The sequence below is a fragment of the Sceloporus occidentalis genome, unplaced genomic scaffold (genome assembly GCF_023333645.1).
Source record: "Sceloporus occidentalis isolate IW3139 unplaced genomic scaffold, rSceOcc1.0.p SCAF_2, whole genome shotgun sequence".
Taxonomy (NCBI): domain Eukaryota; kingdom Metazoa; phylum Chordata; class Lepidosauria; order Squamata; family Phrynosomatidae; genus Sceloporus; species Sceloporus occidentalis.
Window position 1 is genome coordinate 173,762,788 of NW_028316982.1, and position 25,446 is coordinate 173,788,233.

The 25,446-nt window shown below is 41.3% G+C and overlaps 1 protein-coding gene across 2 annotated transcripts; it reads left to right on the forward strand.

Annotated features, from left to right (window-relative positions):
• Positions 1-3,487: 3,487 nt before the first annotated feature.
• LOC149319350 (regucalcin-like) lies at positions 3,488-24,768 on the forward strand. Of its 2 annotated transcripts, XM_089508042.1 has the most exons (7): positions 3,488-3,749; positions 6,286-6,451; positions 15,662-15,844; positions 17,306-17,521; positions 18,476-18,613; positions 20,146-20,300; positions 24,603-24,768. In XM_089508042.1, exons 2-7 carry the CDS (start codon positions 6,289-6,291, stop codon positions 24,651-24,653), a joined length of 906 nt encoding a protein of 301 aa, XP_089364168.1. In that variant the 5' UTR covers positions 3,488-3,749; positions 6,286-6,288; the 3' UTR covers positions 24,654-24,768. The 2 variants fall into 2 exon arrangements, with proteins under 2 accessions (XP_089364168.1, XP_089364169.1); XM_089508043.1 differs by lacking the exon at positions 18,476-18,613.
• The last annotated feature ends 678 nt before the right edge of the window (positions 24,769-25,446 follow it).

The window sequence follows — 25,446 nt, forward strand, 5'->3', positions numbered from 1 at the left end:
CATTTTTACATTCATCCAGGCCAGAAGGTTGAAACATAGGACACATCCTATAAAAGGAGGACATCTGCTCATCTTACAAAAAATGAGGACTTTTGAAATTCCTTCTAGGCAGAAGTCTGAAATGTCTGAAACCTAGAGGAGAGCAAGACTGGCGCTCTCCCCGGCGTTTGTTTGGGGCTGTGCGCGTGCATGCACACGCTCCAACAAGCACCCTTTTCTCTCCTGGAAGGGGGGGTCTGGACCCCTGACCCCCCCCTTAACTACGTCCCTGCATGAGACCCAAAGCAGCTTACACTAAGGTTAAAATAAGAGACTGCAAATACCTTAAAAATAATAGCATTTTAAAAATGAAATAAAATATATTAAAACATCAATGCTTTAAAATAGTTTAAAAATCGAAAACCCCTATAAAAAGACCTTTCTGCATGACTTATCAATCACCTTTGGTCTTTGGCTGATGGTGGAAGGAGAGCCAAGAAAGGTCCAGCCAAACCTCCCTTGGGAAGGAAATCCACATTCTAGGAGCACTCTCCAAGAAGCCTCCCTCACCTTTGGTGTGTACATAGGAAGGTTACACACTGGGCCAATCCAAGAAGTTTTCCTACCTGAGGCAAAGACATTCAATGTACCAAAGCCTGTCAGACTACCATTGAATCTTATCTTAGCACTAGACATAGAAAAGCACCCTCCATTTTGAAGGTGGCAGTCTAGCTGCTTAAGGGCAGCCTGAGTGGCACAAACAGTTTTGGCGTTCAAATCTCTCTGTCTATCTAACTACTGTCATTTTTTCAGGTCTTCTTAAAAGTCTTCAAAACCCTGCTGTACAAGAAACTATCATAGGCCCCTGTTGCCATGAACAAACTATCTTGGGAACAAGTCCTGAAATTACTAACTCCTCCATACTAAGAGAATGTCATATGAAACTATATTTACACTCACCCATGAGTATCTACTGCATGGGGCAGCTGGCAAACTTATGACACACAGGACAATTTTTCATTATTTGAAAATGAATTGTGTATAAAAAAATTAATTTCAGTTTAGCCAGGCCCCCAGTAAATCTTTTTATATGTTCGGGTAATTTAAGGAATATAAAACACATCCAGACCACATATCTTAACTTGAAAATTAGATATTTAATTTCCTTTCCTCCTTCCAATATGTATTTCAGCCGTTTTATGTTGCATACAGTTGTACATGTAAACTATAAGGTGATCTCCTTTTCTTGCCACTATTTCCATTTGCTACAGTACCAGCAGATTGAAAGATATATTTGTATGGTTATTGGATGTCAGGGCATGGCCTTGAATTTCAGGGCTTGCATACCTTTCTCCTGTCCTCTGAATAATGGAGAGAAATCTCAGGGTACGAGCACTATCCTCTAAAGTGTGTATATTTTGCCCTCGTTTGTTCAACTTTTTTTTTTATGTTGCGTGGCATACTCTGTGCAACTGTGGTTTATGTTTAAGCTATCATGCTTAATGATATCATCAGGGGATGCCTCTTCTAACATAACCCTTCTAGTATGACTGGGGACATTATCACATGAGCCGCATTCTCACCACAATAATGAAATTAATGAAAATACAAACACGCCACTTTGTGAGCAGTCATTATGGCACAGCTTCACAATTGTGTGACTGGGGCTGCTGCTGTTGCATTTTCTTCCAGACTCCCCTTTAACCCCACCTTCCTGCCCTGTGACCTTTCATTTTATTTCATTTTATACTTTTTAAAATGCAATTCTGCAGTTCTAGTAATGCAATTTAAGTTTTTAAAAAAAGAAATAGAAAAAACATGAACCAGGCTGCTTGGGAATAGCAAAGGGGAGGGGGGACAGGGAGAGAGGAGGAGACTATAACACCATCTGATTACTAATATTGCAACTGCTGTGACAGCGATAATTTGCTCAGGAAGAGTAAGTACTGGAACTGTCGCACAATTGGGAACTATTGACAGGTTTCCTTGTCAATGAAGAAGGATGCACTAACCACACTTGGCATACACAGCAGCTGTGGGCCAGAGCCAATATTGTGTGTTAACGATCACCAAAGGCACTATTTTATGACTATAAATGTAGTTTAAAAACCATGTTTAGTAATGTCCTAGAGCCAGGGACGTAGCCAGGATTTTAGGAAGGGGGGATCCAGACTAAGTGCCACCATTATAATGGGGCTTGGGTGCGGCGGCGCAGCAGCACGCACCATTCATTTTTCTAATGGAAGGGGGGTCCGGACCCCAAGAACCCCCCTGGATACGTCCCTGCTAGAGCCCACCCCCTATCTATGGCATCACAAAAGATTGTTCCTAGCTCTCAAGCTTTGGTCCAGGATAGTCCTGACCTCACAATATTATCTGTATTATGGAACTTTTTTACCCCAACATGGTGCTATAGAAGTTGCATGGAATCATATTTTTGAAAAATCCTTAGACATATTTGGGAACTGAAGAAACCAATATCTTGATTTTCCTGTTTTACAAGCTGTACCAAATCCTCATTGCCACCTATGCAAATCAACTACAGTGCAGGTGGGTGGTGGAGTAATGCAGCACTACAGCTTGGAAACCTTGAGTTTTTGCACTACAACTCCCAAAACACTCTACTCAATATGTCCTGAGGCTCTCTTCAGAAATGTAATAATCTTACCAGGGGTAGGAACATGGATCCTTTCAGATGTTGGACTGCAAATCCCAGCAGCTATAGCCAGCAGGATCAAGGATGAGGAAAGTGAGGAGTTGTATTCCAGCAACGTCTGGTGAGTGTTATATTTGTAAGATATATTTTTCACTACAGTGGTTTGAGCATTGGGCTAGGACTCTGGAGAACAGAGTTCGAATCCCAGCTTGGCCATGTAAACCCACTGCATGACCTTGGGCTAGTCACTTTCTCAACCTCAGAGGATGGAAATGGCATCTTCTCTGAATAAACATGCCAAGAAAACCGCACGATAGGTTTGCCTTAGGGTCACCATAAGTTGGAAATGACTTGAAGGCACACAACAACAAAAATTACTTTGGTGCAGCTTCAATCAATTAGTTGCACAAGAAAGTCTGTCTTCTTCATGTACGTTTGCAATGGTCATCATGACAGTAAATTTAAAATGAGAAATGATGGTGACAACTAATCTGGCGTTTACCTAGGTAATGTTTACCTAGGTATTCTCTGGCTTTTCTTCGAGAATGAAGATTCAGGAAGGACTCATCCCACGCTTTCTACCTAGGTATTACAGCCTTTTAAAATTACATACAGATGACCTGGCACTACAAAGGTGCCTTTGTAGTGTTAAAAGGGAGTCATTTAATCATCTGACCATGCATGCTAACTTCTAATGTTTCTCTTTGGAGTCAGATTAGGTTCAGAATGTCCTTCATAATTGCCTTAATACCCTTATCTTATTTATTCACTCTCAGAACTTTCAAATTGCTAAAACAGATGTTTTTCTCTTTATTTGACACACCATTCTGACCGTGAAAGAACTATCAACAATTCTTGGGCTCTCCAAGACAAGATTATTCTACCTCATTTATTCTGTTGCTTTTCTTGTGGTTTCTGTATAACTGGGTAAGAACTCAATGACAGGAAAAACCTTTCAGGAAGAGCAAGTGCTACACCCTACAGATATATTTTTTTTCCCTTTGGGCTGGGCACTTCAACTCACAGGGGAGTATATTTGTTAATAACCAACTGGTAGAAATTTATTATTCAAGTTGTCCTCAGTTGGAAAAGTTGCTGGCCTGAACACAATAAGGTAAGATAAATATTGCTTAGGGGTAAAAGGTAAATTCAGAAAAGGAATGTTCTAAAATAGATCTACCCAAGCTGGTGCCTTCCAGATGTGTAAGATGATGACTGCCATCACCACAAATCATTAGCCATGCGGGATGGGAATCTGGAAGTCCATCACAGTTTGGAAACATTATCTTATGAGTACAATATTGCATCAGGATAACATTTAATTTGACTTTTAATGATGGTGACAGATAGGATGTGACAGAGGTCAGTTTCTCAGATTATATTGTTCTATTATACTTTTTTACTATTTTTATATTATAATATTGTTGTATTATGACATATTATATTATATTACTATATTGTTGATCTTCACTTCTTCAGAAAGTAGGAGATTATGGCCATGGAAGTGTGAGCATATTAATAATGGTATTAATGTGAAAGTTACCAAGGAGAAAGTATAATATGAAGCAACTCTTCCTAGAAATGTGCATTTCAAATATCTACAGGCTTTTACTATAAGCCATATCTATTGGCCATATCTATAGGGTATTATAAGAGTATTTGAGTTTGTGTATGCATAAGTTTGTTGCAGGAGCAGGCAACTGTCTCGATTCAACACGCTGTCAAGGCATAAGTAGGTTAGGTTTGTCACTGATAATTTATGGAAATTACAGGTAACTAAAAAGCTATCAGTAATATGTCTGCTTTAGATAAAACCAGGAAAAACAACCTGTACAGCTGAGTAAATATAATTAAATTAGCAATATCTAGATGATAATTTTACAATTAAAAAAAGAATAAGTGTGCTCACAAGCTCCAAGCAAAGTCTGAGATAGAAAAAGATGGTCTGGAACTGTGTAGAAAATGTGTGTGCGCATGTGTCGTCAATGAACCACATTGAATGCTGGACTATGAATCTGGAGACAAGGGTTCAAATCCCTGCTTGATGATGGAAACCCACTGTGTGACCCTTGGCAAGTGGCACTCTCTCAAGGAAAGGCTGTGGAAAACCCCCTCTGAACATTTTTTCCTTCAGTCTCCACATTTCTAGCATTGCAGTAACTTAAAAACTTCAGTTGAACATTTATAAATACAATTTAAGGGGAAAGAACAAAGTTACCAAGGGAATGCAAACACAGAAAACATAAGAGTTCTAGGAATTTTTAATGTTTTGCTTTCTGCAGTGCTAGAAATTTGAAGATTGAAAGAAAATTACATGGGGGGACAGAATTCATATTTCGGGGAAATACCCTCATCCTCCTCCACCCCCAGCTACACCCCTGGAATTGTCTTGGGTTGCTACCAGGACTATCTAGGCTTGTGTAAGTGAATGTACACCTGTGTTTTGATACATTGGTGATAAACTGGAATGAACCATTGTCAACTGTGAATGTTTGCAGATCTCCTTCATATCTTTGCAGTCCTTCCGATACTCACCAGTTATTGCTTATTAATTAAGCCTCACATGATTGCTGTTGCAGAACAGCGTATTGTGAAAAGTAGATAATTAGGTCACACCTTTTGATTTATGTGAATCTCAATCAACCACATTGTAATTGCAGATAAAATCAACAATTGCACATTTTAAAATCACCTCTTAATCTGGATTCTCTTTGATCGTGTTAGCTATCAGGAGCCCTGGTGGCGCAGTGGTTAAATGCCTGTACTGCAGCCATTCACTCAAAACCACAAGGTTGCGGGTTCAAGACCAGCAAAAGGGCCCAAGCTCGACTCAGGCTTGCATCCTTCCGAGGTCGCTAAAATGAGTACCCAGACTGTTGGGGGCAAATTAGCTTACTTGCTAATTAGCTTACTTGCTGTTCACCGCTATGATCTTTGGAATAGCGGTATATAAATAAAACAAATTATTATTATTATTATCACAGATATTACCACATTCTGTCAGTGTAGATAACAGTGGCTTAATGCTCCCCTTTGATCTGAGCACTACAGCAATAAAAATTATTCTTAGCATTTCTTTCATTTCTAAGTTTTGTCAGTTTTTTCCAGGATTTTGTATTGCCAGTTATGGTAATACAAATGGTGATATTGAATGACTGAATATTCTTCTTGCAAAAGGTTATTTGCAGGGTTGGGAAAAGGACATTCCCATATGAATAGTTCCTAATGGTGGAACAGAAGTGAACACAGTGTGACTTTCCAACTACCAATCTATGTGCAGTCATACCGAGATCTGCAGCAGTTTCTTGCCTAACAAGATTCTGTAGGGGTCAAACTAGTTTTTTTTTTACCCAAAAGAGCTTCTGGGTTTAGCTTTTTAAAAGAAAAAAAGAAAAAAGAAAAAAAAAGAAAGGTGCTCCCTAAATGGTGAAAGACAGCTTTCATAACACATTCCTTTTCCTGTCTCCATGTTTTTGCATTTAATGAACTTTGCTTTAGGTTTAGTTTAAGAAGGTAAACATGGGCTTAATTTGCAAGCTTGATTGCTGAAGCAGGTATCTTTGAGAAAGTCACACTGTGGGAGGGAAAACAGGTTAATCACATTTCCCTTAGTGTCTGCTATGACCATTTGGTTGCTTTCTCCCTTTTAGACCATGTCTTCCATTAGAATTGAGACTGTTGTGAAAGAAAAGAACAGGATGGGAGAGTGCCCTGTCTGGGAAGAAAGAGAGAATTCCCTTGTTTTTGTGGATATCAATTCACAGAAGGTTTGCCGCTGGAACTCACTCTCCGAAGAACTTCAGTGTGTGGCTCTTGGTAAGATCAATAATTTTTCTAATCATACAACTTCTGGCAGGTTTTTTTTTTTTAATTTGGTAGAACTGGTTCAGATGTCTAGCTTTACAGAGTTTTTTCATAGAACTGTTTCAGATTTTTGAACTGAAGGCATAGCAATAATCAGTTGAGTTAGTAGAAGAGACAGATTATAACAGTATCTCTCTACAAATACATCTATGCATGTATTTATTATTCACTGTTATTGTTATGTGATTTTGATTTAGAGCACCCCATCAGTTTTCGTGGCAGGATTTATTCAGATATTTGCCGTTGCCTTCCTCCAAGGCTGAGAACATGTGACTTGCCTGAAATTTCCCAGTGGTTTTCATGGCTGAGTGGGGAGTTAAACCCGTGTCTCCAAGAGTCTTAGTCCAACACTTCCCCATGTTGCTCTCTTAGTATTTATTAGTGCATAAGCCCTGGGAGGTAGAGGGACTGTGACTGCCCCAGTGCATGCCATGGCTTAGTGGGGATTAAAATTTGGATCTCACTCACATGTACCATTCCATCATTCTAACCACCCTGGTTCTCATGTACAAGAACTGATAAGCATAACTAGTTGACAGTAGGACTAGAAAGTTATTTATTTCTAGGATTTATATTTCTCCCACAGTGGGATTCAAGGTGGGTAACAATATATTTTAAAAAGACAGAGCTAAAACATTGATCACAAAAGTTAAAAAAATTAAATACCGCCATCATTAAAACATAGATTAAAAATAGCATAGTTAAAAACAGTAAAAAATATTAAACATTAAAACAGCACACCACGTTACACAAATAAAATCTACCCACCAAACGCCTGCCTAAATGAAATTGTATTCAACTGCTGGCAGAAAGAGAGCAGGGAGGGGGGCCAACCTGATCTTTCGTGGCAGGGAATTACATAGGGGTTGTTCTCACCAGGTGAAACCCCGCGTTCTGAATCGAATCCAAGGAGTGGCGTTCCTATTAGGATCCGATTTAAACCTAGAACGGTTCTAGAGCAACCCGCAATTGTCTCCACTACAAATCGAATTGTAGAGCGGAATAAAATTTTGATTCGAGTTTTCCTCATTTAACGCGTGTTAAAAAAACACTAGGGTCTGACCTACGTTTTTCCATTGATTCGATTTAGGAACCGGAGCATTTAAATAGGAACGACAGCCTTTGAAATTGCGTTAGATGAATGGGAGGAGCGGAGTGCGATGGGGCTGTCCTTGGGGGAGTTGCCCTTTCTGTCCCCATCCGTCTGGCTGTCGCCATTTTTGCTTCCCTCACCCCTTTGTCCGCTGTGGTCTTTCAATAAGAGATAAGGATTATTTTTATTTTTTATTTTAATGGTTTACAGGCGCTTAATCTCTTCAGCGCTTTAAGCGCCTGAAGTCCCGGCTGCTCAAGCGCCTGCATCTGCCAAAGGAGTACAAGGCTTCCCCCGGTGGATTGCAACCTCCCCTCTGTGTGGGGAGAGCCCATTTCTAACGGAGGAGAGGCAGGAAGGGAAGGCTCCTCTCAAAGAGGCATTCCCTGCCCGCTTGGGCACTGATCTCGCCCAGGCAGGGAAGGGAAGGCTCCTCGCGAGGAGGCATCTGATCTCACCCAGGCAGGGAAGGGAAGCCTCCTCGCGAGGAGGCATCTGATCTCACCCAGGCAGGGAAGGGCTCTGATCAATGGGGGGGGGGGGGATAGAGCCTTTCTCCTTCCCTTTCTCAAATGGAATCTGCCTTCTCCTCCAACCCTGGAAAGAGAATCTTTGGGAAGAGTGCTCCCTCCCTGCTTTTCCAGCAGCCTCCTTCATTGATCTCTGGGCTCTCTGAAGGGATTCTCCCATAGTTCCTCTGGAAAGAGCTTCGCTTTGCCAGAAGCCTCTCCCATTGATCTCTGTGCTCTCTGAAGGGATTCTCCCTGGCTGTCTTGGGAGACAGGATGCTGCCCTCCAAAACCTATCCCATAGTTCCTCTGGAAAGAGCTTCGCTTTTTGCCAGAAGCCTCTCCCATTGATCTCTGTGCTCTCTGAAGGGATTCTCCCTGGCTGTCTTGGGAGACAGGATGCTGCCCTCCAAAACCTATCCCATAGTTCCTCTGGAAAGAGCTTCGCTTTTTGCCAGAAGCCTCCTTCATTGATCTCTGTGCTCTCTGAAGGGATTCTCCCTGGCTGTCAATGAAATGGAAACGATGCCAAAAGATAAATCGCTTCCAAATATTCCGGATTAACGTTACGTCATTCTGACGTACTATTGATTGACAGCTCCAAATAAGGTATGGAGGAGAAGAATCGCTTTATTTAAACACCGATTTCATGCCAAGTAGGAACGCTTGCAGGTAAAAACTTCGATTTAAATAACCAGATGGGAACGATGAACAAAGCGATTCGGATAGCGGGATAAGAACAGTGTTATTTTGAATCGATTTTATTAAAAACGTTGTATTTTAAATCGTTTCAAATCTTAAGTGGGAACAACCCCACCATCTGGGAGCAGCCATGGAGGAGGCTCTCTCACATAGAGGCAGGTTACAGACCGCCATAAGGGATGTCCTTAGGACGTCCCATTTTGAAAAAGGGATGTCTCTTCCAGATGCCCCTACTCCTATTACAGACAGAGTCCATAACAAATGGCAGCGGCCTTTCCACACGGCTGCCACCATATTGACGTAGTGGACGCTGTGCATCCGCATGTTGCGCCTCGGAAGTGACGCCACAAGTGCGCGACTAGCGCCTCGCGACGTCTTTTCCGGGGCCCAGGAAGGAGCATGATTTCCGCACTCCTTCCTCGGAGCGTCCGGGAACCGCGCAGTTTGGCCGCTGCGGCTCCTAGATGTTGCAAGCGGCGGCAGCAGGAGACTGCAGCAATCCGGCGGTATGTAACGCGCCATAGATTACTTACATAGGATGATTTACCATATGACCCACTTCCATTATACCTAGCATCACACTAATCTTCACTCCCTGTATTTGATTCTCTCTATATGGGGCACAAGATGTAGCATGACACCTATGATGAAGTCCCCATAATATTCTTGCAAATAAGTTAATAAAAGGTGGGTTAGACAATGCTACTGTTAGGTGGATTTGTAATTGGTTGACTGGCTGAACCCAAAGGGTGCTCAACAGTGGCTCCTATTCATCCTGGAGAGAAGTGACCAGTGGGGTGTCACAGGGTTTTGTCCTGGGGCCAGTACTATTCAACATTTCTATCAATTACTTAGGTGATGAACTAAAGGGCTCCTGCATGGCAGGGGGTTGGACTGGATGGCCCTTGTGGTCTCTTCCAACTCTACAATTCTATGATCCTACGAGGGCATGCTTATCAAATTTGCAGATGACACCAAATTAGGAAGGGTAGCAAATACCTCAGAGGACAGGATCAGAATTCTAAATGACCCTAACAGATTGGAGAGCTGAGCCAAAACTAACAATATGAATTTCAGCAGGGAGAAATGTAAGGCAGAAAAAAAATGAAATGCAGTGGTATTGGATAGGTGACACCAGGTTTGACAATAGTACATGAGAAAATGATCTTGGAGTCATAGTAGACCACTGTTGTAACTCACCCCTGCACAAATCAGACAAGGAAGCAGATTGCCAGGAAGCTGCAGCTCCTGATAGCAGAGCTTTCTCTTGTGTCTGAGGAGATGCCAGCCGAGGCAGTAGGAGACCCTGCTCTGCACCAGGAGTTGGCAAAGTCTGTAGATGCTATAGACAACACAATCTCATCTTTTGTTGAGTCAACACAATGCCATCTATTACTTAACTTGTGCTGGGATTGGCGTTTCTCCATTGAGAAACGCCAATCCCAGCACATGTTAAGTAATAGATGCTGTCCTGATTAGACACTAATTACTGTATATATTCATGTATAAGTCTAAAAATTTTAGTCAAAAAATTAACCCCACAAAAAACTGAGTCGACTTATCCACAGGTCAATATGAGAACTGTACATTACAGTCATTCTTATTTTAAAATGGACTCATCCCCTATTGAAAGGCAAGAGCATTATTTGTCTTGAAAGCACTGACACTCCTCCCCATTCTCTTATCCATCGAGCCTTTAAGGAGAGCACAAACAGTTATGCCTGCTGGAATTTTGTAAATTCTTTGGCATTGTTTTCCTTGTCTTCTTCCTTTAGTTCCTTTGTTATGTGCCTCAATGTTTTACCCTCAACGTATCCACTGGTCATATCAAAATGCATAATTTTGGCAACCAAACCTGCCCTAGATTTATACATGAAGTCAATCTATAGTCGAATATATATGGTAGACCCTTGTGGCCTTGGAGGAGCTGCCCATAAACATCCCAGCAGTTCTTTCCCAGCATCAGTGCTGACAGCTGTCTTACTGGCTGACTGGCTGAACTCTCTTGAATTCTTGTTTTCATGACTTTGAACTGACTACTTTTTGGACTTCTCCATTTATTCCTTGCTGGCATGTGTGTTTGGACTTCTGACCTGCTGTAACAAATTCTGGACTGGCTGACAACTAGACCACCCTCATGCTTCATCTTTCATCTTCTTCAGATGATCCATGACTAATAATAATAATAATAATAAATTTATTTCTACCCCGCCCTTCCATAGATATGATCAGGGCGGCTTACAAAATTTAAAAACAGTACAATAGAAAAAGAAAATTCAAATATAAAAGTTAAAAACATTACTACAAAAAACAGGAACAGGAGATCAATAAAATACGCATGTCAAGGGCAAAGAAAAAGAAGAGTTAATTTACAGCAACCGGGGTCAAAAGGAGAAAAATAAGGGGCAGGGAAATAAACAATCTAACTAAGGCGGGAAGGCCAACCGAAATAAATACATCTTCAGATTTTTCTTGAAGATAGCTGGTGAGGCGGCGGAGCGAAGCTCTGCGGGGAGCTTATTCCAAGATGAAGGGGCAGCGATGGCAAAAGCCCTCTGAGAGGTCCGTACAAGGTTAGACCTAGGGACCTCCAACAGGTTTGTCCCGGATGTTCTGAGTGTGCGGGGCGGATTATATGGGGAGAGGCGGTCCTCCAAGTACCCTGGGCCCAAGCCATTTAGGGCTTTATAGGTCAAAACCAACACCTTGTATTGAGCTCAGAAGCGAATAGGCAGCCAGTGAAGATCTTTTAGAATAGGTGTTATATGGTCTGACCTGGAACTACCAGCGACCAGTCTGGCTGCCATGTTCTGCACCAATTGCAGCTTCCGGGTTTGGTACAAGGGTTGCCCCATGTAGAGCACATTGCAGAAATCCAATCGAGAGGTTACCAAAGCATGTACAACAGATTCAAGGTCCTTACGGTCCAGGTAGGGACGCAGCTGGCGTATCAGCCGAAGCTGATAACAAGCACTCCTGACCGTCACATCCACCTGAGAAGTCAGCTGGAGCGACGAGTCAAGGAGTACACCCAAGCTGCGCACCGAGTCCTTCAGGCGGAGCGTGACCCCGTTCAGGACCGGGTGACAGATCTCACTACCCGAAGCCGGGGAACCTATCACCAGTACTTCCGTTTTCCCTGGATTCACACTGAGTTTGTTCTCCCTCATCCAGCCCATTACCAACGCCAAGCAGGCATCAAGAGGAGAGATGCCACTTAGTTACTGCATCAGTCGGAGACATAGAGAAAACTATCTGGGTGTCATCAGCGTACTGATATCACCTCGCCCCATGTCTCCGGATGATCTCTCCCAGCGGCTTCATGTAAATGTTAAATAGCATAGGGGACAAAATCGCTCCCTGAGGGACACCAGATGTCAGGGCCCTCCTGTCAGAGCGACAGTCCCCCAGCTCCACCATCTGGGATCTGCCCGAGAGGTAGGAACGGAACCACCGCAAAGCAGTGCCCCCGATTCCCAACTCCCTCAGGCGTCCCAGAAGGATGCCATGGTCGATGGTATCGAAGGCCACCGAGATGTCCAAGAGCACTAACAGGGACACGCTCCCCCTGTCAATGCCCAGACGGAGGTCATCAACTAAGGCGACCATAGCAGTCTCAACTCCATAGCCCACCCGGAAGCCGGTTTGAAATGGGTCCAGAAAATCGGTGTCATCCAAGATCGACTGAAGCTGGAAAGCGACTGCTCTCTCGATCACCTTCCCCAAAAAAGGCAGCAGCGAGATGGGCCGATAGTTGTTATGAATCAGGGGGTCTAAGGAGGGCTTCTTTAGCAGGGGTTTGACCACTGCTAATTTTAATTTAGATGGAAATTGACCCTCACTTAGAGATATATTAATTATGCGGTGCAACATAAGTCGCACCGCATCTACCCCCTGAGCTGTCAGCCATGAGGGACAGGGATCAAGGGAGCAAGTCGTTTTCCTAACACTTCGAAGGATCTTGTCCACTTCCTCGGTACTAACAAACTCAAAGTGATCCAGTATAACAGGGGCCACGGACGCTTCGGACACCTCTCCTACAGGATCTGCACAAATACTGGCGTCGAGATCAGCCCTTATCCGAGAGATTTTATCCGCAAAGAAGTTGTTAAAATCATCGCAGCAGGCTTTAGATGACTCCAAGATAGGGCTCAGGGAGGGAGGGAGCTGAGTTAGCTCCCTCACAACCCTGAACAGCTCTGCCGGACGCGACTCTGCGGACGCAATACGTGCAGCATAGAAAGAGTTCTTTGCTGCACGTATTGCCACTCCATAGGCTCTTAAATGAGAGCGAAGGAGTGTCCTGTCAGACTGACTTAGACTGGACTGGACTGACTATCTGGCAGCAATTAAACACCAACACCAGCTTTCTTGGCACTTGCTGACTCATGTTCAGGACAACCACAAACTGAACATGCATGAACAATGTGATGCAGCTTAAAAAGTCAATGTGATTCTAGGCCGCATCAATAGTAGTAGTGTCTAGATTCAGGGAAATAACAATATCACTCTATTCTGCTTTGGTCAGACCTCACCTGGAATACTGTGTCTAGTTCAAGAAGGATGTTGACAAGCTGGAACGTGTCCAGAGAAGAATGACCAATATGGTAAAAGGTCTGAAAACCATGGCCCATGAGGGGTGGCTTAGGGAGCTTGGTATGTTTAGCTTGGAGAAGAGAAGATTATGAGGAGATATGATACCCATGCTTAAACATTTGAAAGAGTGTCATATTGAAGATAGAGCAAGATGGTTTTCTGCTACTTCAGAGATCAGGACATAGAGCAATGGATTCAAACTACATGAAAAGAAATTCCACCTGAACATTAGAAAGAACATTCTGATGGCAAGAGTTGTCCAACAGTGGAACACACTGCCATGGAGAGTGGTGGAGTCTCCTTCTTTGGAGGTTTTTAAACAGTGGCTGGATGACCATCTGTCAGGAGTTATTCACTATGTATTCCTGCGTGGCATGGGGTTGGACTGGATGGCCTTTGTGGTCTCTTCCAACTCAGTGATTCTATGATTCAAAGATATTTTTTTTTCTGAGTAGGAATAGCCAATGAACACTCCACACACAATCCCCCAAATAATTTTGGCTCCTAAGGCAGAAAAGTTCAGCTGTTCCCTTCTCTGGCAGTAAAAATACATTAATTAACCACTCATTAAATACCTAACAATTTTCTGTCATTTCATGACACCCCAAATTTACTGCCCAAAGGAGCTGCCTCAGATCTGCCTAAGTTGCTGCAGAGGGAACAAGGACCTAGTAAAAGCTTATTGACTCACTGAACTTCCTCTTTTACTTTACTTCACACTTATTTTGTTTCCTTGGTTTCCTGTTTTGCATTGATTTCATACACATGAGGTGTTTTGTGACTATTTATACGGAAGTGCAGCACAGGAATGATTATGATAAAATTAAAACAAAATGGCACTAGTCTCAATTTATTAGCTCTGTATCTCACAGAACTGCATCTTTGTAGCTGGCTGTCATAGGTCTCAAACTGAGGGTGCTCTAGTACTGATACCCTACCTCTGATGTTGGTGCATTACCATAATGGACAGGTATCCTCCTGGTTACAGCAATTATGTTACATCAAAGAACCAGTCCTGAGAGCTCAGAAGTCTTTAGCCTGCTTTACATAGGCATGCCATCTCTTAATGTCACCGTTCATGGAACATGCAGTTGTCAGCTTTCATTCAGCATGCCAAACCACCTTAGATTTCTTTCAATATGGGTTCATTTGACTGTAGTCTTATGCTCCACCATGTGGTTTTCTCAGCTGCATTATCTGTTGACACCTGATCTATTTTATGGTATTAGTAACTGTGATACTCAGCATTTCTCAGGCGAATCATTAGCCATCAGTGATTGTACAGTTTCAGTTGCTCTGGAGGATGACTGCCTATCTTTTTGGGCATTTAAACATTCCACAAATTGCACAACAGTTTCAGTTGCCCTTGAGAGACCAGGCCTCTCCTGATCAGTGGCCCAACACACTACTCTGAATAATAATAATAATAATAATAATAATAATAATAATAATAATAATAATAATATAACTGGGGCATCCCCACTGTAAAATAAATTTTGTGTATGCCTGAATAGCTTATATTTCAAATCAGGTCATCCCATCACACCTTCCAAATTTGGTAAAATCATGATAAAAAAACCTGGGGTACCGTCATGGTTTTCCAAGTGAATTTTGTGTACGTAACATAAAATGATACTGAACATAACCCTCCAAAACTGGTGAAACTTAATATAGTTTGGGTGATGTAGCAAAAAAGAGACAAACAGACTAAAACATCATTTTATTTTTCAGATTGGCAGTAAATGAATATCTTGTATAGTATATGAGTATAGTGTATATGAGGATCAAAGCCAATATTTACCTACCTATCTATCCACACATACTATATTGGTGCAGAATGACAGTCAATTGTATTGACATGAGAATAAAGGCTGTTGGCCTCATGTGAAGGAAAGCACAAGGTTCCCCCCCCCTTTTTTTGCAAAGGGATGGATTTTTGCAGCCTACCAGTTTTAGAATGCAAAGGGATATTAGTGAATTGGTGGGGCAAAAGTGAAGCCACTTAAGTGTGAACATGCAAAAAACCTGCAGCATTTCACATGGTATGCTAGTGTGTAGGCTACCCCATAGACAGAGCCATTGGAAAGTCTAGGAAATATCAGTAAAAAGTAAAGAAATCCAATGGTGAGACAAGAGGTCAAGAGACAGACATGGAGAACCTTGAAGTCTAAATTTGAGCACATGTCCATGAAAGGTGCATCGTGCATAGTGTGATTGAAGTGTCCTGACTTTGAAAATTGTCTATTTCTCTCCTGCCTGCAGATGCCCGTGTTGGCTCAGTGTCTCTTCGCAAGTGTGGAGGATATGTGGTCACAGTAGGAACCAGGTTTGCCTTCTTGAACTGGGAAGATCAGAGCCTTGTTGATATCTCTGAGGTAGAATTAGATAAAGCCAACAACAGATTTAATGATGGAAAAGTAGACCCAATGGGGAGGTATTTTGCAGGTATGTATATATTTGAGATACATTAAACAATACTATATGCTCACTTCTCACTTCAGCTATTCCTAATCATCTGAGTACAGGCCCAGTTAATTTGCCATGAATGGAAAATTATGTACAAAATTTAATGAAACAGATGTAGCTCACACTATGCAGTTAAGGCATTCTGTTTCCACTTTTTAAAAGAAAAATGATTGGGGACATATAGCACATAAGAGATTAACATGGGCTAGGTGTTAATGTGAGCTGACTATATCGCCAAAAACATATTTTCTTGAAGTTAATGGCCAGAATTCATGATCATAGTTATGAACAACTTAGCATTATATATTTGTATCTGATTTGTGTTCATGATCTCTACATATTCCATAGTGTGGTGAATATGTAGGGATCATAGAAGTCCTCAGTCTTTATTTACTGGGCAGCAGCTGCTCTGAGGAACAGGGGTCTATTTTGCTGTTGATCACGATGCAGCAGACTGTCAATTCCCCTTTCATGAGTGATCTTTGATGCAAAGAATAATTGCAACAGGGATCCCGCTTCTGACTGTAACACCAGGGGTAAAGCAAGAATGGGGGTGTAACTATGAACCAGGGGAATTTCAATTAGCTCAATTAATTTGACTGAGTTACAAGCAGTCCTTTTGGAATAATTTCCCACCTGTATACTGAGATGCTGGGATAGGGAATTCACAGAGGCAGAATTCTTTCTATTAATTGTCTTTTATTTCAAGGGGGAAACACACACACAGTGCAAGCTCGCACACACAGAAGACACACAAGAAATAAGGAATAAAGGGTTGAGTGTTGGAATAGATAAGAGGCTCCACCAATGGTGATACTTACTGAAGCGTGGTAACTCTGGATGGTCTAATTAGATAGTATGGTGTTGGACTTGGCTTTTTGGGGAATGCTGAGGGGGGATGGCAGCGAGTCGGAACTAGTCAGAATCCAAAGTGACGTGGAGTCACATGAATTCTATCCAGCCTGAGGAAACAAAGGGAATCTGGGTGTTTATATAGGTCACAAATAGCCCTGAGCCAAAGATACATCAAAAGGGTCAAATCTGCATGGAAAAGATCAGTCAAGATAAGAGTATCAAAGGTGGGAAATGATATTGCAAATGGTGTCTCTCCAGCTTGGGTGCAAAATATCCTGCTGTAAATCACCTAGTCTTCCTATCTCGGTTGGTTGATATGAAATGTAATAGCAGTAGCTTTAAATAAAATTCCTTCTAACAGATTATGAGTAAATGAGGGAATAATGTGATAGGGGAGAATTATTGCACTGGTAGCCTTTATGGGGGATGGTGAGAGCCTTTATCCAATACATTTGGCAGTTATCAGATTTGGAAAGGCAAAGCTAGATGGATTTTTAGCACGATCCCATACAGTGTCTCTTGCATTCTCAAGAGTTCCAGAAGTGCTGAAATAATCTGATTCGTATTTCTGTGCCCATCCTTTAGGTACCATGGCTGAAGAGACAGAACCTGGAGTAAGAGCAAGGCATCAAGGAGCTCTTTATACTCTCTTTCCTGACTGTAGTGTCATGAAGCAGCTAGAGCAGGTGGACATCTCCAATGGGCTGGACTGGTCACTGGACCACAGAACCTTCTTCTACATTGACAGCCTGACATATGCTGTGCAGGCCTTCAGCTATGATGTACACACCGGAAAAATTGGTACATATTCTTCCATCAGATAAATTTAATAGCCTCTCAATAGATAACTGATAGACAATTGTACTTTTATTTCTACATCATTTTTCCCCTTGCATTACTAATACAGATAAATTATTTACTGAACAAACAGATCCTCCCTACCAAAAAAAGTGGCCATAAACAATTTGTTTTAGTTGAGCAACATATTGTCCATGAAGTTTTCTTTGCAAAGCAGAGGATCATACTGAATGAATACAATACTTTATATGTTCCTTAGGAAATATCTGGCTGGTTGTTTTCTTTGCATTTAAAGCACGATAACATCTGAATTAGTGAGGCCTTATAAGCAAATAGTTGTCTTGCTACATTTTTTTATTTTTTTATTTTTTTTGGTCTTGGTAAAGATCTTTCACAGTTGCATGACAGGTGCAAATTCAATGGGTATAGTTTTCTTACAGTACAGATATTCAGTAATTGGAAATGTTATACTTCTGGTTTTCTGCCTGTCATGCAGAGACCCAGTCAGTCAGGTGAAGTTGGCATTTTTTTGTTTTGGGAGCTAAACTAGTCAAGATGGAAGAAAGATCTTCTGAACCGGAAGTGCCTTGTTTATTGCTTGTGCAACTGCAAGCTATATGTTAAGAGTTCAGAAAAGTAGCAGTAGTTTTTTAAATTCCAACTTCTATAATCTCCTAAGGGATTCTGGGCATTGCAGCCCAAAACCGTAACTATTCCAAGTCCTGCATCAGCAGTCTTCTCATTTGAGCATATTTACCACCAAAAGGAAGAGACAAAATAAAAAGCTATATGACAAAGCTGAGAATAAAGATACAATTTCTGTATCTCTCTGTCTGATGGAACACAGAAACCAAGACAATAAAAAATTGAAAATATATAATGGGAGAAAATATTGCATTTGTAAGAGGAGAAAATATTGATGTAACCCCCCCCCCCCCCAATCTGTTCTGGATGCAGATTGTAGTACTTGTAAACCCGTGTATAAACTGGAAAAAGAGGAAGCAATGCCAGATGGGATGTGCATTGACACAGAAGGGAAACTCTGGGTGGCTTGTATTGATGGTGGACGAGTGATCCGTATTGACCCTGAAACAGGTAAAGAACAAGAACTCTACATTATCTGAGTGACTTTTTGGAAGTGGTATTACCAGTGCTTTACAAAATGGAACATGTCATTTAATTAACCAACATCCCGTCTGAGAAGACTTGGCCTCAGAACGGTGGAGCCAAGATCAGTTTCCATATCACGGGAGGGAGCTGTGCATATAAACAGACTTGTAATTTATTCCTGCTAATTTTAACTTTCTCTTCCATGGAACTCAAGGCAACATAGTTGGTTCTTTCCCCACTCTACTGTTATTCTCAAAACAACCCTGTGGGCAAGTCAGGCTGTGAGGGAGTAAGGCTGTATCTGCACTGCAGAAATAATGCAGTTTGACAACACTTTAACTGCCATGGCTCAGTGCTATTGAACTCTGGGATTTGCAGTTTGTTGTGGAACCAGAGGTCTCTGAGAGAGAAGGCTAAATATCTCACAAAACAACAACTCCCAGAATTCTATAGCATTGAGCCATGGCAGTTAAAACATTGTGTAACTGCATTATTTCTAAAGTGCAGATGCCATCAAAGTGGTCCAAGATCATGCAGGGAATTTCATGGTTCAATGTGTATTTGAACCGAGGGCTCTCTAGCCTTTGTCTAGCATTCTAACCACTACCCAATGGCAACAAAACTGTATTTGAACATACAAAAATGTTGCCACCTTGGACATCTCCATTAAAATTTGTACTAAAACCTGGAGCGCTACTAGCTACCACAGTCCAGTTAGACTTGAATTCTGTCAGAGAAACAGGAGTGCCTTTTCCACCAGTTCAGGTCTTCTGTTCACAAGGTAGGAACAACAAACAAAATAATCTTTGTTGTTGGGAAGACTGGGATTGTTAAATGTCCAAATTCACTAACAGCTTTCAGTTACCTTCCTGTTCATTAAAACCTGGTCATAATTTATGCCAAATAATCAGATGAAAGTTACAAGAAATACTACTTTAAATGTTTGGGTAACTAAGGGTGAGTCTACACTGTAGAAATAATGCAGTTTGACACCACTTTAAATGCTGTAGCTCCATCCTATAGAATCATTTACAAGGTTTTACAAGGTTTTTAGCCTTCTTGGCCAAAGAGTGTGTCTCACAAAACTACAAATCTCAGGATTCTGTAGGTTGGAGCCATGGCAGTTAAAGTGGTGTCAAATTTCATTATTTCTACAGTGCAGATGCACCCTGTGTCTCTGTCATACCCATATACTTCAAACCTTTTCCTGATTTCATTAAATGGACTACTTACATGAAGAATTTTCACCCTGGACTCCAGATGTGGCCCATGATACTTTTAGAACAGGTTAGCAGCTGGCCTCCCTGTTTTAGCTGTGTACCCTGCCCATATTTTGGTTTACAAAAAAAGAAAGAAAATGCCAATTTATGCAAATAGGAGATTTTTGTTAAGCCTAATACCCATGTGGGAGGGATTTTGTGTGATGTGGCAGCTGGATCAACAATTTATTTTTTGTGTTTCCCCTCAGATAATGCGTGTCTGTGTTTGTATTTGTCTTATTGCCTGATTTCATGCAGGGAAAAGAATTCAAACAGTGAAGATGCCAACTCCCAGAATCACATCCTGCTGCTTTGGAGGGAAAGATTATTCAGAAATGTATGTCACTTCTGCTTATGATGGACTGGATGAGGCTGCATTAGCCAAGGAGCCTCATGCTGGGGAGATTTTCAAGGTAAATAGACCTTATTTGGTTTTGTAAAATAGACTAGAGCATCTCATAAGAGCAGGTGTCCAAATCTTCTCCTCCTCCTTTTCTTGGAGTTTTCTCGTTATCCTCTTTAGCTGGGATTTTTCTCAATTTCTCTGATATGATACCAGGCAACTTTCAGAATCTCCCAGCTAGCATGGTTATTAGTCATGGACGAAGCTAACCAGAGTCAAGAAGCCCCAGATTTGTTTTTTTTTAAATAGAATCAAATTGTTATTTTTTTTTAGGTTTCTTTAAAAATATCACATCTTACCAAATTTTCGCTTTAACCACATGGAACAATGCACATGCAAACACATTTAGGCTGTGCATATAATGTTGTAATGTAGAGGCATAATTTTAATTTTGCTAGTTGTTTATGTCACCACTATTGCCGTTACATTCAGTGATATTGGAAATTATGATTTATGAGTAACACTAGTACACAAAACATTACTAAAGGTTCTTCATGGTGTGTAAGTCAATGGGGTGTGTGTGACACCATGAGTTACCGCACCAGGTGACGCCAACCCTAGTGACCTGACTACTTTTACAGTCACTCGTCTCCATCCCTATGTAGTGAAAAGAGAACAATCTCTTTGTACTTCTTGTGTGCTCTATTTTGTGTTGTGTTGTACATTGTTATCCCACCCCCAGCAACATCCAGCTCAGTTCCCACAAGTCTCTGTATTTGAGATTCAGCCTCTTTATTCTTTGCTCCTCTTATGGGAAGGATGTGTGAGTGCCTGAAAGAGCTTGGCACTTCATGGGCACCCAGCCTGAGGCTTGGGTGAACCTCACAAAGCAGCTGACGGGGCCTAGGTCTGGCTTCAGTCCTCTAGGAGTTTCCTGCTCTAAGGTGTTCCTTGACAATTCATGCCTGTCAGGCAAAACAACATTGCAAATATGGGTGTGTACGGATTAACACATTCTGGGCTGTGGATTAATTCAGATCCACCACCCTCCATCCGCATGAGAATCAGATTAGGAAATCATTCCTCCTTCCCGCCACACATCACAGTACAATCGGGATGGGAAGCATTTTTTTGTGTCTCATTTATTGGGGCTAAGACAGAATGTATTGACTCAGTGAGAGAGTTTGCTGAGAATTTGGCAGCCCCCGTGAGAGCGCTTGTCTCCAGCTTATGAAACAGAATGGAGGAAGGGAATGAGAGAGAGAGAAACAGAGGGGTTTTCCCAACCAAAAATGTAGCTGCAAAGATCTAATGCCTAGTAACCAAGTTGGTAGGTAGTGTATAATCATTTTTGTACATCAGGCTTTTTTCAAGCTGATGAGGGTTGGGCTTTTCAGTGCGGTGCAATTCAGCTGTCAAAGTTTGTATACAGTGTTTAATACATCTTGATATTTATAATGTTTCATGATTTAAATTTATACATGGTTTGTTTCTTGAAACTTTATATTTATACTTTTAAAAGGGTTTTGTATTCATTTATATTGTTTTAAATTTGTTAGCTGCCTTGAGTCCCTGTATTGGGAGAAAGGTAGGATACAAACAAAGAAAATAATAATAACAACCACCACAACCACAACCACACACAGCAGGCACATGCTGATCATTAAAATACAAATAACCCATGCTTAGTTTTGCAAGTGTTAAGTTTTATGTTCTAAAATTCCCTGCAATAACAAAGTAGCAGTCATTGCAGTTTTAAGTTTTGCACAATTGTATGAAACAAATTAACAAATTCTGTCCAAGACGAACAAAATAAAGACGCCATCTCATTCTGCAGTGACAACAACAAAAATATTATTTTTAAAAAAAACAAAATAAGTTTTATCCAAAAAATAAATAAACTAGGCTTTTAGGTTTCTTTTCTGTCCAGCAAATGAAATTAACTTCTTAGCTCCAGAAATTTCTGTCGTCACATTTCATATTGTTCTTGAAGAAGGCCACTGAAATATAGAAGATGTGTCTCCTTTTTTTCACTGTGGATTCTTTAGGCCTAAGATGCCATTTGTAGCATTTCTAATAAAGGAACTAGAGAGATCAGGGCTGTCCCCAGCAGTTACCAAGTTTTCAAAACTGCAATAAGGGGCAATCAATATTCATGACATGCAGAATTGACAGCAAGGAAATATATACAGTGTGTCCTTGGTATGTGCTGCAGTTTGGTTCCAGGACCCCCATGGATGCCAAAATCCATGGATGCTCAAATCTCGTTATAGGCAGTGGCATAATAAAATGATGTCCCTTAATATAAAATGGCAAAATCAAGATTTGCTATTTGAAACTTATATATATTTAAAATATTTTCAAGCCATGGATGGTTAAATCTATGGATAAAGAATCCGGGAAAATGGAGTGCCAACCATTAATAAGTTTGGGTTCTACCTAAATACCAAGTGAAAACAATGATTTCAGTTTGACCCCACTTTAACTGCCCTGGCTCAATGCTATAGAATCCTGAGAATTGTAGTTTATTGTGGCACCAGAGCTCTCTGACAGAGTAGGCTAAATGTCTCACAAAACTACAGCTCCCAGAATTCCCCAGCACTGAGGCAGGGCAGTTACAGTGGTGTCAAACTGCATTATTTCTGCAGTGCAAATGCAGCCTTAGCCACACATTTCTGTGTAAAATTAATATATTGCCCACACCCATAATTTACAAGATGACACATTTTGAGCCCCCACTCCCCCAAATTTAGGATTTTTTGGATCCCCCCCTTTCCAACCCTCAAATAGAGAATATCACTTATACTGCATGCCTGTGCCATACGCAGACTTGAGGCTATGCCTATGGTGAGTCCTAATATGTTGAATGGGGGTGTGCCCATGGTGCATGCCGCACCACGCACCATGGGGACGCAACACATTCAAACAAATTTGCCTTATGCAGGAGGGTCCGGAATGGATCCCCCACATAAGGTAAGGGTGCACTGTAATAAGGGACATGGGGCAACTTCTAGTCCCTTCCATATTGCTATCTGAAGCAAAAGACAAGGTGTAACCCCCCCCCCTCCCTCCTCCTACATACAGAAGCTGGACTGCCAGCTGAATCTTACTAACTCATCAACTCACCTTTAGATGAGTTAGGATGAAATAGGATTTTTCACCACACACCTGAAAGATATATAACTTGTTAAAACATGACTTTTTATTAAAGATTTTGTGGCCTCATCATTACAGTTTAAGGGGCTGTGCACACCGGTACAAAAGGCAGGTTAGGGGTGGAGACAGGGCATAGCGTCCATATGACACATGCCCTGGCTCTGCCCCAGAGTGACATGATGCTGCTCACTGTACCATATGGTGTGTGGCATCACAGCACTCCTCTGGTGCTGCGTCCAGAAGACGCTGCGTCGAAGAAGTGCCATAAAGCCACAGCGCTGTGGCTATCACGCCCTTTGCAGAGGGCAAAGAGAAACCATTGTTTGCAGCTCCTCTCTGTACCCTGCAAAGGCCAGATTGGGACCATGGCGTGCGGTTGCCGTGACCCCGATCTGGTTGCAAAAGGGGCAGCTGCAGGCCGCCCCTTGGGGCAGTTGCACAGCCCCTAAGTCCCTTGATCCAAAGTGCTTGGGACCACAAGTGTTTTGGATTTCAGGTTTTTTTGGATTTCAGAATACCTGTATTTTCATCTATATATGTGTGCATGTGTGCGTGCGTGTATGCATAGTGAGATATCTTGGAGATGGGACCCAAATCTAAACACAAAATTCATTCATGTAATTTTATACAATATTTTAAACAGTTTTGTACATGAAACAAAGTTTATGTGCACTGAACTATCAGAAAGCAAAACTGTCACTATCTTAGCCACCCATGAACAAAGTTTTGGGTTTTGGAGTATTTAGGATTTTGGAATTCCTGTTAAAGGAAACTCAGCCTGTATATACAATTTCTATCTGTAAATCCTTTTAACATGTTACATTATTTTAATATGTTTTCAGACTGTACTGTTTTAATATTTTAAAATAATTTGTTTGTATACACCTCCCTGAAATCTTTGAATATAAGAGGGGGAAGAAATATTTTTGAAAGGCAATGCAGTGTAGCCATTTCAAATTTGGACTAGGACTCTGGGAGACCAGGGTTCAAATACTTGTTTGGCTATGGAAACCCACTGGGTGATCCTTTGCAAGTCACAATCTCTCATCCTCAGAGGAAAGCAATGACAATTCTCTTCTGGAGAAATCTTGCAAAGAAAACTCCCATTATACTTTCACCTTAAGGTCACAATAAGTCAGAAATGACTTGAAAGCATTCAACAACAATGTAAACAAACAAACAAATAAATAATGAATTATTTCTTGTTCTTGAACAGATAACAGGACTGGGGGTGAAAGGAATCCCACAGCACTACTTCACTGGATAAGTGTTTGTTCATATTATTTGATGAAGGTACACACATCCAGAAGCCAAAATTAACAAGAATAGAAATGTGAAAGTCAAAAGTGTATATTGTTCTCATTAAACATACATTAACTTCATATTTTGATGTTCTGTAACTGTTTCTTTTTCTTTGTAGCTGCCGCATGTTTTCTTAATAGCATAAATAATAGATTTAAATTTAGGGTTAGTAATGATATCAGTGCTTTTCTTTTTTACAACCAAGCCTTCTTGATTTCATTGGGTCTACTAAAAGTATGAGTAACCCAAATCTTGGACAGTTCCCAGAATCCCCCAGTCAGCATGACAGTAGCAATGTTGACTTTGGGATTCTGGTATTTGGAGCTCAAAGCAATAACTTTTCCAATTTCTGTATCAGACATATTTGCACCTAGATATGCATGGGGAGAAGCTGAAGGTCGCTATGTCAGGGCAACCATGCCATCTGCATGAACTGAGTGGTTCACCTACAACAGGGGTAGGCAACCTTTTTGAGCCGGGGGCCGGGTTGCTGTCCCTCAGACAACTGGGGGGCCGAAGCCAAAAAATAAATAATTAAATAATTTTTTTTAAAATTTAAATAAATAAATAAACCGGGACAAATGTAGGACAACGTTTTCAAATGGTGGACACTTTTTTTTAAAAAGTGGAGGACACGCAAAAAATTTTGCTGATTTTTTAAAAAAATGTTAATATAAATGCATGTTTCTGAGGCGTCTATAGAAATTGCCCCCCTTGCCCCTGCGCGCAAGAAGCCAAAGGCCCCAGCGGCAATCGGC

What these genes read in the sequence shown, in the direction of transcription:
- LOC149319350 (XM_089508042.1), top strand. Translation starts at nt 6,289, where the DNA reads ATGTCTTCCATTAGAATTGAGACTGTTGTGAAAGAAAAGAACAGGATG. An exon ending in ACTTCAGTGTGTGGCTCTTG is followed by an intron (nt 6,452 to 15,661) that starts GTAAGATCAATA and finishes TCCTGCCTGCAG; the next exon opens with ATGCCCGTGTTGGCTCAGTG. An exon ending in TGTACACACCGGAAAAATTG is followed by an intron (nt 17,522 to 18,475) that starts GTACATATTCTT and finishes TTCTGGATGCAG; the next exon opens with ATTGTAGTACTTGTAAACCC.